This window comes from Gavialis gangeticus, unplaced genomic scaffold (assembly GCF_001723915.1).
Source record: "Gavialis gangeticus isolate Ggan-Ray unplaced genomic scaffold, GavGan_comp1, whole genome shotgun sequence".
Lineage (NCBI taxonomy): Eukaryota > Metazoa > Chordata > Crocodylia > Gavialidae > Gavialis > Gavialis gangeticus.
The window spans coordinates 7,207,470-7,220,649 of NW_017729013.1; the positions used below are offsets into that span (position 1 = coordinate 7,207,470).

The 13,180-nt window shown below is 42.6% G+C and overlaps 1 protein-coding gene across 1 annotated transcript in view; it reads right to left on the reverse strand.

Annotated features, from left to right (window-relative positions):
• RABEP1 (rabaptin, RAB GTPase binding effector protein 1) overlaps positions 1-13,180 on the reverse strand; it is a 148,592-nt gene that overhangs the window by 81,559 nt on the left and 53,853 nt on the right. The window contains exon 5 of the mRNA XM_019511438.1: positions 2,062-2,181. Within this exon, the coding sequence (XP_019366983.1) occupies positions 2,062-2,181 (120 nt within the window). The remainder of the gene's footprint in view (positions 1-2,061; positions 2,182-13,180) is intronic.

A 13,180-nucleotide genomic window follows, 5' to 3' on the forward strand; every position in this document is an offset into this window, starting at 1 on the left:
CCAATACAAATAATTTCTTTCCATATAACACTTTGAATTTGTTTGAGTATAACATTTAAATCACATTAAGTGTGCTATATATAATTTTTTTCCTAATCGAATATTTCAGTTCAAATACCTGTGGCTATTGAGACATAAAATTAACATGGGGATACTTTTTTAGTTTTATTTGACTTATATTTAGTAAACAAACATGCTAAATCAGATCACGCTCTATTTAGGGCGCTGGAAAATTTTCCAATTCAAAATTTTCCAGAAAACCCACATCTCTGTATATTTGGAGATTCAACAGTTACCAGTAAATCATCATAGCAACTTTTGCACAGATATTTGCTGAATTCTGGATGCTTCACAGTAGCTCACTAAAGACAGGTATTGGTTACATACTCTTTTAACACCTAATACTCTAATAACTCTTTGACAAAATCTTGCTAGTTTTTGTCAAATAGTAAGGGCAAGATGTCAGTTAACAATTTAAATGCTTCACAGTAACATCATTTTTGACAACTACAAGCAGGAAGCTGGAAAACTGATCCGGAGCTTCCAACATCACATTCACAGAACTGCAAGAGCACATTAGCAATCTGCCAGGAGTGAAAGGACCACTTGGGTTTAAGGGTTATAATGCATCCCGTTCATAATATAATACATCTCTTTGCTACTATATGTTAGTATCTACAGGATACTAAAAACAAACAAAACAACAGAGTTATACAACAACACAATCCTGCAGTTTCACAGAGTCACTGGATGCTGCTTTTCATGACCTTGTAGGTTGTCTGGACCCAAGGTTACACACTGTGACTTTCTGCATTAGTAGTCCAAGAGTTGCCATTTGGCAAGAGTTATTCTGTATCATTATAAACTTCATAAGAGGACAAATTTTCCAGATGTTATTCAAGATTTATTACATTTCTGGAGGTGCAAGTGTAAGATCCAGGAATGGTGATGGTTCTGTTGAGGGGCATAGTTATTGTGGGAGTGGTAGAGATGTGTTGGCAGGTTTTACATTTCTTGTCTTGGACAGACCATGCCAGGACAAGAAATGTAAAACCTTAAAGGGAACTTACGAAAACACCTTTAGTAGACAAGCCTCTGAACTTTATAAATCTACTGGATACAAAAAATCATGAACTTAATACAAACATTGGATTTATTACAACCTGCGGGACATCTGATTCACCAGGTACCTTCACACATTTCCCCCCTTCCCCTCCTAGCTCTACCTACTGTCCTCCAAATTTCCACCTATTTACATTTTCACAGACTTCTTCTAATACTTTTGGCTTCTTTTCTACCTTGGAGAACTCAGAACAACAGCAGAGTCTCTCAATGCCTGAAAAAGGATGTTTGTGCCCGAAAGCTTGAGAAGAACTTTTTTCCAACTATTTAGTTGGTCTAATAAAAGATATCACATCTACCCAAAGAACCTTGCCTGCCTATATCCTTAGACCAACACAGCTACAGCCAAGAACCATGCATTCCCCAACAGAGAAATTTGGGTTAAACATATCTTCTGGCATGCCTGAGAGAGCAAGTAGGAGTTTTAGAGAACTGATTTATACTCTAAGCAAAGTTTGAAAGGTGCTGCTAAAAAGAGTCAATGCAAGACAAACAAATTGGACCTAATACCTTGTTTTATGAGCAGACTGATCTACTAACAATCAAAATAAACTATGAAGGGGAAGTCCCAGTTCTAGATTATAAAAGCTTAACTGCAAAACTTTCATGGACTTAGAAGCCCCTTAGTGCAATCTGAGCTTGATGGAAAGGGACAAAACACAGTATGCCCATCTGTTTAGTGCTTTATTTTTACAGGTGTTATACCAAGCTCACATAATTTAGATTATGCCTGGATAGTTTGTGCATGTAACCATATCCTCAAGACAAACGCACTTAGTATGTACAGAACAAGTATCATGTACGAGAACAACGATAAGTTGTGGTGTAGCACTTCATACCATATCTCAATTTGTGTATCTGCTGCAAAGTTTGTCACTAGTTGCATCCATCAGTGAAACAAGCAATGGTGCAAGCAGCAGAGTTGAAATTTTGTCTCACCTTTGAAGCCTCCAGTTCTTTTATTTTTTCTTCAGCTTCCATCAGTTTCTCCTTTAAAGCTCCAATCTCCTTCTCCATTGGCATCACAACTGAACGCAGTTTCTCAGCATCCTCCTGGGCCTGAAGTCAGTGAACAACATGTTACAGCAAGCACTCTGTTTTCATTGCAAAGTCTTCCACCCCACCAGAAACACAAACAAAATACACATGCCAATATAGCCAGATTGTATTTTTACTTATAATCTTGTTCTATTACTATTTGGCTAGCTGTAGTGTTGTCTAGGGCAGTGGCTCTCAATCTTTATAGACGCAAGGCACCCCTCAGAGTAATATCAGCTCTTAGTTCTCTCTCAATTTTTTTACTACAGAAAAATAGAGCAATTGTTTTCTTGCAAAGAGCTCAGGAAGACCACAACAAGTCAAAATGCTTTAAAATACTACAGATACCTATTTAAAATCTCTATATTTAGCTTGTTAATCATGTTTACACACCTAACATCAGGGGTAGGCAATTATTTGGGCTGGAGAACACCATGACAGCTCACCAAAACTCCTTAAGTGGCTCTGCCCCACACTTGGCTGGACAGATGGGATGGGACTGCAGGCAGGCAGGCAGGGAGCAGTATGCAGGAGTGGGACAGGTAGTTAGGGCTGGGATTGTGGGGTGGTGACAGTGCAGGGCTGGGACCTGGGGCAGAGCTGAAATCCATTCCCCACATGCCCCTGCAATGGGTGCTGGTTCTGTGGGGAGGACCGTGCAGTGCAGGGAGTGGATCAGGTCCTAGCCCTGTACCATCACTGCCCAGCAATCCTGGGGTCTCTACAGAGTGGCTGAGACTCAAGGAGGCAGGGCACATGGCTGGGCAGATGGGATAGGGCTGTGGGTGGGCAGAAAATGGCATCCAGGAGCAGGATGGGTGGGCACACAGGGCAGGACAATGCTGGGATCACAAGGCCATGACACTGCAGGGCTGGGGCATGGAGTAGAGACACAATTCACTCCCTGCTTGCCCCTGTCAGTGGAAATGGCGCCCATTATAGGGCTGTGCAGGCACTGGATCATGGCTCTGCCCTGGCCCCACACTGTCACTGCCCTGTGATCCCAATCCCAGCCCTGGCCTCGCCTGCCCATCCTGCTCCCAGATGCTGCTCTCTGCCTGCCCACAGCCATATCCCACCTGCCTATCCAAGCATGCTCTGCCCGTGTGGGTCCCAGGCTAATCTCCTTAGAGATCCTGCCCACCCACTCTGTCCAATGGGGCCAAGGCTGGCAGCAGAGACTGGTAGTGGCAGCTGGAAGGAGCCACAACTGTGGGGTCTGCTGGGAAGTAAGTCTGGCCACCATGCCACTCCCAGCCCTACTGCACACTTGAGGATGGTGAGACCGAAGCCCAAGCTGCCCCCACACCTGGGTTGGGTGTGGCCAAGGGACCGGCTGGGACCTGGACAAAATGCCTTGGTGGGCCAGAGCTGACCCGCAGACTGAATTTTGCCCACCCCTGCTAACATGTTAACACTGCATGGCACTCCTGAAAGGATCTCAAGGCAGCAGCACTCTGGTTGAGAGCCAGTGCTCTAGGAGAAGGGGCAAAGTTATGTAATGCATTCAAGGCAACGATGTTTCAAATTCATGGCTAAATGTTTGCTTTTTGTTTTGTTTTTTAGAGGGAGAATGCTAGTAGGTCTTCCTCCTTAGTATTTAGAAGGATCAGGGATGATCAACAGTTTTTAGAAATCTGTACTGGAGTCTCCAATTAAAATACTGTACTGAACATTTTGCACCTTGATGCTAGATAGTAAAGAAAAAGGCAGATCATTCAGTTGGGATGCAAATTTAGCCACTGATCACCTTTTTAAACTCTCAAATTTTGAAGTGGAATATATGCAGTACTATAATTTTTTGTTTTATAGGCTTTAGAAGCTTTAGGTAATTACTGATAAAGCATCACTTGCTAGTATTACTATACTACATATTTTGGTTATAGTCAAACTATAAAGAAATATTGTTTATTTTCTCAAAAGTAGGTCCCCAAAAGATAGAAGTAGGATAAGAGAATGAAATGACTGATCTGAGAGAACAGGGGAAAGGGAGTCAGGTAATAAACAGCAAGAATTAAAAAAAGGAAGTGCAGTAAGTCCTCAAATTTAGAAATGTTGAAAGGTGGCCTTGATATCCCAATATCTTATTGTGCTCTGACATTCCTTCAAAAACATAGCAAAACCTTTCCAAGTTAAAGTGACAGCTCCAGCAGAATCATCATCATCAGTCATTGGAATTCCTTACCCAAAAATAAATCAAAGTTATTGTTCAAGCAACAACCAGGGAACTTATTTTTAGTTTATATTTGTGTGTGTAGTAGAGGGAACTTATACTGTCTCTTCAAAGGTCTTGGCAAGGATAAAAATAAAACTATTTTAAAAAACAAAAATGATCAGAAGGGAACAATTCATCTAATAGCAGAGACTCCCAGGCAGCTGCTGGACTAGAAACATACACTCAGTTGTGCTGAATATAAAATGAGATTGCAGACTGCAAATGGTACCCACCCACTCGCTTTCATTATAGTCCCACTGTCTAGTTAATTTGCTGACAAACATTTGTTTTGAACACAACCGCTGGGAATAAAGATAGCTAATAAAATACCGCAGTTGTTTTGGCATATTCTTTTTCTTTAGAGAGGAAATGCTTGAAATATTGGATAATAATACCAGTGTCAACAGGTGTTCAGGCTTTGAGAAGGTTTTCCTAAACTAAGCCAAATCCAGTTGGCTAATTACTCCTATTGCATTTTGCCACTGCCAGGTTTGCCTATTTAAACGGGCTAAAATAAGACCTGCAAGCAAAAGAACCACTGCCACATACATGGAGTAGCTGGTATCACATTGTACAAACATGCTTCACAGCCTACAGCTGGTCAGCCTGTCAATTATGTTCTTTCAACATACAGCAAAAGTTGAGTTTCTACAGTTGAACCACTCTACCCTGGCACCAGGTCAGTGGATTTGAAATCCCTACAGCTTTTTGTAGTAAACCAGTTTTTTTTAGGACTTTTAGAAAGCTTTTCCAACAACCTCTTTCCCAGCTACGTATGATATTTCACAGCACCCTTTCTTGATCAGTTAGTTCACACTGCCAAGTATAATAAAGCACAATGTAATACAAATCCATTTGTTCCTGGTACCTGGTGCATTTAGTGGAACAGCAGGAAAGTTCCACCATAACAAAAACAGCCTGTTCAGCAGCAATCAAGCAGAAAGATCCCAAGCCACAAGTAAATTGCAGTGTGACAGATTTAGCCATTGTTTTCTCATCGGATTAGAGCTAAATACTGAGGCTCAAAACTAAAGGGAAGTGTAAACAAAATATGCAAAGGTCTGTGTGACACTGAACACTGGATAGTCTACATTGCTATGCTAACGAAATCAGTAATTATAATTCTCACCTTCCTCACTAATCTTTTAGTCTCATGCCTGCAACTACAATAAACAGAAGTGAAGCCTAATCCTGAAAGACCTATTGAGAGGGGTGACGATTTTACCAACATTCCTAGTAAAATAACACGGGGGGAATGAGAGAGTGATTTTATTTCAGGAATGCTATTCTGTTCACCAGTATGCTTATTCCAACACTTTCAGTTCACTGGTTGTTGCCCACCACTGTCCGTCTTTTACAGTCATTACAAAGCCACAAAATGTCTGCTCACTTCTGAATACCTCTCCCCTTTCTACACCCCTTTCACCTCTTTGTTGGTTTTCCTTTTATCCCGTGCACATGCTAAAACAAAGTCCTTTGGCAACCGTTAAGAAATGTCACCCTAGAAAAATTATTGCTATGCATACAAATACAAAAATTACATTTTTTTAACCTAGTATTTTAGATAGCAGTGCCTTAAATTCATCCTTCTCAATACCTATTTTTGTGGTTCTGAACGTCCAGCCCATTTTCAATATTTTTGAATTCTGATGACCTGGAAGAACACCAGGGATGAATAAGAACATTTTAAGTCTTGAACTTTTATAACTATGCCAGGAAATTGAATAGATAACATTTCAGTAATCTCAGGTGGATGTACAAATTGAGCTCTAACACAAAATCTGGAATTGCAAAATGAACTCTTGGCCAGAACTATCCTTAACTTCTATATCAAACATATTATGCAAACAAGTCTCTTCATTTAGCTGACCACTTGGCCATCATGATACAGACAATTCCCACCTTTGCTTTACTGAAATGCATGATAGCTTTAACATTTGGTCCTACCCTACTACTTGCTGGTACAGTTTTCCCTCGCTTTATGCTGTACATGTGTTCCTGGAAAATGGCATGCAACTCAAATTCGCATAAAGGGAACCCATTTTACAAGGTGACAAATAGGGATATGTTCCAAGACCTCGACTGTATTGACCCCTAGACCCATTTCTACCACTTTTACAAAGCAATTTTGGTACTCACCAACAGCAGACAGTACACACAAGCACAGGGTGGTGGTGAATGTTACCATAATGGGGATGGCAAGTACAGAAACGTGTTGCAGACAACGGGCGAGGGGCACAGATCCACACAAGAGACTATATATTTTGGTGTGCATCACTCCCACAATGCACCGCATAAAGCAGCTGACTGCAGGCCTGCACCACACCAATCGCATAAGAGTGAATTTACCTCGCATATAACAAATTTTTGGTATAAAAAGGGTCATTGCATAAGAGTGAATTTGCACATATGAAACCTGCATAAAGCGAAGGAAACCTGTATTGTTCAAGGCACTAAGCATATTCTGGAGTTATAGTCTAGTTGAAACTATTAGAAAGAGGTCAGTGCGTGTTTCCAGGGGCTAACTAATTCCACTAGACTGCATGCCATTCGCATTTGGAATCAAAGCACTTTCTTGTGCATATGTTGAATGATCTTTGAGACTGCACACCAAGGGTGCATTCTTCTTCCTTGATGCTACACTAAAGTTTATTCACATGACTACTTTCTACCCCAGTTCAATTTTTTAAAAATGTTTATATTGAGTGGAGATCTTGAGAGCCAATATAAGAACGTGCATCAGTTTATCAGGCTGGATCTTAATAAAAAGCCTTTTCAACTGACTTTTGCTGATTCATTGTCTTAATAGGTTGATATAGTCTTGCAACAACTTTCATCAACGCTGTAAAGGGCACAGTTTAAATCAAGCATATAGTCAGATCTTTTCTACTGTGTTTAGCATTGGCAACTTTTGGTACAGGAATGAGGGCTGATTTCTTGAAGTCATCTAGAAGCTTTCCTTATGTGTATATCTGAATAATGAATTTAAGTAGGTATGTTTTGGAATTTCCATTAGAAGACCGGATTTCAACTGTAAAAACATGCTTTCCAGATACTCTTCCTTCCTTTCTAGCATTCTGTCTAGTTCCAAGAATGTAGCTATTGGGACTTGTTCTTTTCTGGCATGTGCATGTGAAGGTCATAAAGTGCCTTCATTAGTTCTGTCCATCCTTTTAGGGTGGTGTATTTGTAGCATGCTCTGCCATTCTTACTTCTTATATGACTATTACCATTTTTTTTTCCTTAAAAGAAATCCATCATGCTATCAGAGAGCTGTAGGAGTGTGTCTAGTTTCATAATCCTCTATTTTGTCAAAGGTTTGTTTTAGCCATTTTTCTTTAGCCTCCTTGACCTTTTCCACCAAACTTGTTTGTGCATATTCTGGCAATCCCTTACTTCTTCTGATGTTGCTATCCTGATATTGGGGTAACAATTTCTCCACTAGCTTGCTGGTTAACATTATACCTTTTCATCCATAATAACAGTACATGTCACCGTCCAATGCAGGCGTGGGCAAAACAGAGCCCATATGCTGGATTTGGCCTGCCAAGGGATTCTGTTCAGCCCATGGCAGGTCCACGTCCTGCATGTCTCTGCCTGTAGAACCAGAACTTGCCAGAGGGATATGTGCGGAGTCTATTGTGGCTCTGCCCTGGGCCCCGCAATATCACCACCCTGTAATCCCTGCCCGTCCTGCTCCCGGATGACGCTCCCTGCCTGAGGCCCCCCATCCCATCTGAGTGCGCCCTGCTTGTGGGGGTTCTGGGTTGGTTTCCATTGAGACTCTGCCTGCCCACTCTGTGGAACAACCCCAGCGGTGGGTGCAGGGGCAGATGGGCCCAGGACTGGACAGAATCAACCGTCTCTCCTGCTGCCACGCCAGGTCAGCACTGTAAGTGGCCCTCCAGCCCAAATAATTGCCCACCACTGGTCTAATGTCTTCCAAATTTTCCTCAATGTTTTCTTTGTGGTGCTCCGCTGTGGTCTACTGTTGTAGAATATTCCTCACATTTGAGTTTATCCATAGAACAGTTTATTGTCTTCCATATCTTTTCAGTACTTTTTGAAGCTTAAATCTCAGCTTTGCAGCTGGAAGGTGACGGAGAACATTTCAACCTGCTAGCGGAAATGTTCTAGGATCTGGAACTCTTTGCAAAAGCTTTTTGATATTACAGAATCTCCATTTTTTCCCATGAGGATGATTCACAACCTGCTTAATTCACCACGGTTGCCAAATTAAGAATGGACCTGCTCAGCTAACTGCTGCGATTTTTACTTCAAAGCATGCTACTTCTCCTCTAAGCAAGAGCTCATAAGTGGTCCCATGCAGTTGACGGGATTAGCATCACCCTTTGACACAAAAAGCTACAGTCAACTGCTAGAGCACCTTAGTGGTTCCATATAGCTATACTGCGCACACAGACACCCAGCCCCAACCCCGTCTAGCTCACGAACTGTCACCTTCACATGGAGGTAAGGTACCTAATCCTATAAAGAATTTGGGTCCTACTATATTACTAGTTGGTCTATGTAATTTTTGCAGTAAATGCCAGTTTTTCCCAGGGTCAATAGCGATATAATCTTTGTGGCTAGTCAGGATGATCCACGCCTTTTAGCATTTCAGGACTACATCCTGTAACTGACAGAATAATTTTAATTAAACATTGTGCCTCACCAACTGGAATTTGTGTTCTAATCATTTACTGCCCCCATAGAAGTTTGACAACAGGATGCTGTAGACAGCTCTTACACTTTTTCCAAAACTGATAATAATGAGTACCTTTAAGGGTAAAATAGAAAAAGGTTAAGTGGAAGACATAGTTGTAGATTATGTGCTAGAACAAGAAAGGGGAGACAGTTTAATCAGTATGCATTAGACATCATGAGAGCTCTTTAAGAGCTATGCAAGTATCACTTGAGAGCAAGACAGGAAGGAACATTAAATCATCTAATGTCTTGTAAAGCAGGCCACTACATTTCACCCGGTTACCTCTGCACTAAAAACAACAATGTGGTCAGCTAAAGTATGATTTCCAAAAGGGGACCCAGTCTTGCTTTCAAGACATCAGAAGATGGGAAATCCTGGATTTCCCTCGATAGTTTGCTGCATTGGTGAGTTAACCTGACTGTTAAAAGTATAAGTTTTATTTCTATTCTGAAAGCCTGTCTTCAGTTTCCAGTCATTCATTCATTAATTCAGTCTTGCTATGCCTTCCTTCAATAGATAGGAAGACTAGAAGTCTATATTCTCTCCCCATGAAGGTATAATCAAATCACTCTTCAACCTTCTTTTTGATAAACAGATTGATATTTTTAAACCTTCCACTTAAGCATGTTCTTCAGCTATCATCTCATAATGGCTCTCCTGCTAATTTTCAACATTCTTTTATAACACATGACTATGTCTTTACATGATATCCCAGTATCTATAAAAATACTGTGGAGAGAAAGATCACTTTTCTGTTCCTGTTATATTTTGATACAGTTTCAAAATAGGAGCTCAAATGTAGTTGCTTACTAGGCCTGTGCCAAGTGGCTAGTATTCGCTTTGGATTCGGATTCGACTGATTAAGGGGACAGCGATTCAATTTGGCGATTTGAATCACTGCCCCGAATCGATTCAGTCAAATCCTACTCAGAGATTCGGCCGCAGCCAAATTGGCCGAATCTCTGAATCAAACAGGCCCCACCCCGCACCCGCTCTCCCATCCCTGTCAATGGCTGCCCCGCCCAGCCCCAGGTCCTGGCTCTTAGAAAAAAACAACCCCAAAAAACCAAAAAACAAAGCCCTGCACTCACTGGCTCCTGCCAGGCGGGGGGACGATCCATGCTGCCCCCACTTGGGGGCTCTGCCACAAGCCCCCAGAAGCCCCAACAGCCGCTGCAGCAGCCAGTGAATGCAGGGCTGCCTTTTTTTTTTTTTTTAAAAAGAGCTGGAGCGCTGGGGCTGGGTGGGGTAGCCATTGACAGGGCTGGGAGAGCAGGCAGGGGATGGGGCCTGGAGGGGGTCCCCCACCTCACCCCCTACTTACTGGCATGGAGTCCGGGTCCAGCTCCCTGTGGTGGAAAGTGGGGACTGCCCAAATCTCCGAATCGCTCTGAAGCTTTCCGAAGCTTTTCCAAATCGATTTGGAGAACTTTGAATTGATTTGGACCTTTTTACCGGTCTTCTGATTTGATTCAGATTCAGAAATTGGTCTGAATCTCCTCTGAATTGAATCAGCACACAAAGCTTCACACAGCCCTATTGCTTACCCACTACCAGACACAGAACGTTGAAAATTTGGTGAATTACTATTAATTGCAGTCCAGCATACCTGTTTAGTATGTGACAAGACTTCTGCCTTGAGATTTCTGGCCTTTGCAAGGGCTGGAGTTTGTTTAACTAAAGGAAGAATATTTTTTTCTAATTTGTTTAGGTGGACTACCTGTTTGAATAAAAGAGTCATAAGAAGTCTCTCTCCTTTTCTCACATTTCTAGTTTTTGTATAGTCTTGGGGAAACTGGACAGTGTGGAAATACAAGCAAGGACCTCTTCCAGTTTTGTGAAATATCATTCAATACCTCATACTGTATGAGGCACTGACAGTGGCTTGACAGAGGCTGCAGGACACTATCTTTCAGATGCAAAAAGATCAAATAACCCACCAAACCGACTTACAAAGAGCAAGATATTTCTGGGTTTAGAAGCCACTTTGCTAACCCAACTTCTGCTATGCAAGTCTTAGTTTTTCATTAAACCTTCTTGGGCAGAGCACATACACACAGGAAGCTCTGTTCCACCCGCGAAAGGAGACTCTTTGGGGTAGAGCCAATAGGGGCTTTTCATACTGACTGGGAACACAATCAGGCATACTAACTGTAGACATGTTTAGTCAGTTATGTAGGACAGGACCACTGCTCTGAGTTCTCAGTTCATCATGGTCTTCCAGCTGCTGGATGCAGTGCTTTCTCTCTGGGATTCATTCCCATGAAGAAGGTCCTGTGGCTAATTTCTGGCAATGGTGAGATGACAGAAGCAGATGGCATATGCTGAATTACTGGACCATATGGACTCGGGCTCACTGAAGTATACTTGTGTGTGTTAACACAATTCCTAGCAGACTTCAGTAAGAACTAGATCTTTCTGTGACACTATTTGTTTCCCATTATGGTCATCTTCCTCTTCTGAAATGAGACCTTTGTATTCAACTGTAACTATCCTCAGCCCAAATCCATGACTGATTTGCCTGGAACCCTCTGTTCCTTTATCCTGAATCCAAGATATCCTAGGAAACCTATAACTCTGGGTGTTTGCTTCAACTCTTTCCTCAATAGAGAATCCTGATCAGAACCAAGAAGAAAAACAAATCTTTTTCCCCCGCTAAACCCAGTATTATTGCTACCACAGTCCTAAAGAGAGACCCAGGGAGCACATCCAAGATCAAATGGTAGCATACCAAGTTGGAAAGCAGCCACTGTCCATGTGCAAAACAACTGGCTGAGAACAGTAAAATAGGAACGCTCTGGTTATCAGCCATTCTTGTCTTGAAGATCCACTACAAGACTTCAGATATTTCAGACAGGGGAAAAGCAGAATAGAGCCCTAACTATGAAGCAAACAACAGACATGGTGGGGAAGGGGCAGACCGTTCCAATCTCAAAACTGATTCTTACATTCAAGTTGTGTCTTTTCCTTGGGTTGCCAAGACTGGGAATAGGACAAAGCTTCATAGCTTAGCCCCTCTGGCAATGTCAAGTAACTTCATTTGATAAGAAACTAGATGTAGCCCTTTTGCTTCCACATCAGGAAAACCTAGCATCACTAGGAAGACTAATGCCAGACGAGGCGGCGTGAGAGACCTATAGAAAGTTTAAGGCAATAAAGGAGAAGTTGCTGACCCTGTATTTATTCTAACCACCACCTGCAAAGAGGCATCCTTTTTCCCCACTTACTAGCCTCAACTTTCCACAAAGATGCCTACTGGGAACAGATTTGTTCAAGCATTTGATCCCAAACACTGGACTTCTGCATAAAAGGAGTGAATCTCACGTTAAAATTCATTTTAATATTTTATTTTCTTACCAATTTGGACCGCTGGGCTTGTAGGTGAAAAAATTTAGGCTGCATATTAGGTGTCTTACCACTAGTTGATATATTTCTCATAGGTCTTTTTACCTACCTATTTCCATCAGGAATGGAGGGGGGTGGGTAGCGATGTTCAAGGTAAGAGTAGTGGGAAGAAGCTGGGCCCAGAATCTCCCTACCACACATTCCAGTGTGGCAGCCTTCACACTGCATCCTGTGCCTCAATCCATGACCAGCAGGAAGGGAGACAAGGAATCCGGGTCCCAATCACAGATACAGCCATTAGTTCATGTTATAGGGCAGGGGTGGGCAATTATTTCCGCTGGTGGGCCACTTAATGAGTTTTGGTATGCTGCCAAGGGCTGCAAGGGTAGCCCGCCCCTTGACAGATGCCCCACCCCCTGGTCGCCATCTAGAGACCAAAAGTCCAGTCCCTAACCCCTGACCTTTGCCCTGGAAGTACTCCTTTTGGGAGGGAATGACCTAGCAGGCCAAATCCAGATCACAGGCTGCATTTTGCCCAACTTCGTGTCACAGAGTCACAGTCACAGAATCACTGAGTCGGGAGGGACCTAGACAGATCATCGAGTCCGACTCCCTGCCATGGGCAGGAAGGAGCACCGGGGGTGGGAGGGGTCATAAGACCCCAGCCAGGTGCCTATCCAGGCTCCTCTTGAAGATCTCCAGGGAAGGTGAGAGCACCACCTCTCTGGGGAGCCTATTCCAGGCTCTGGCCA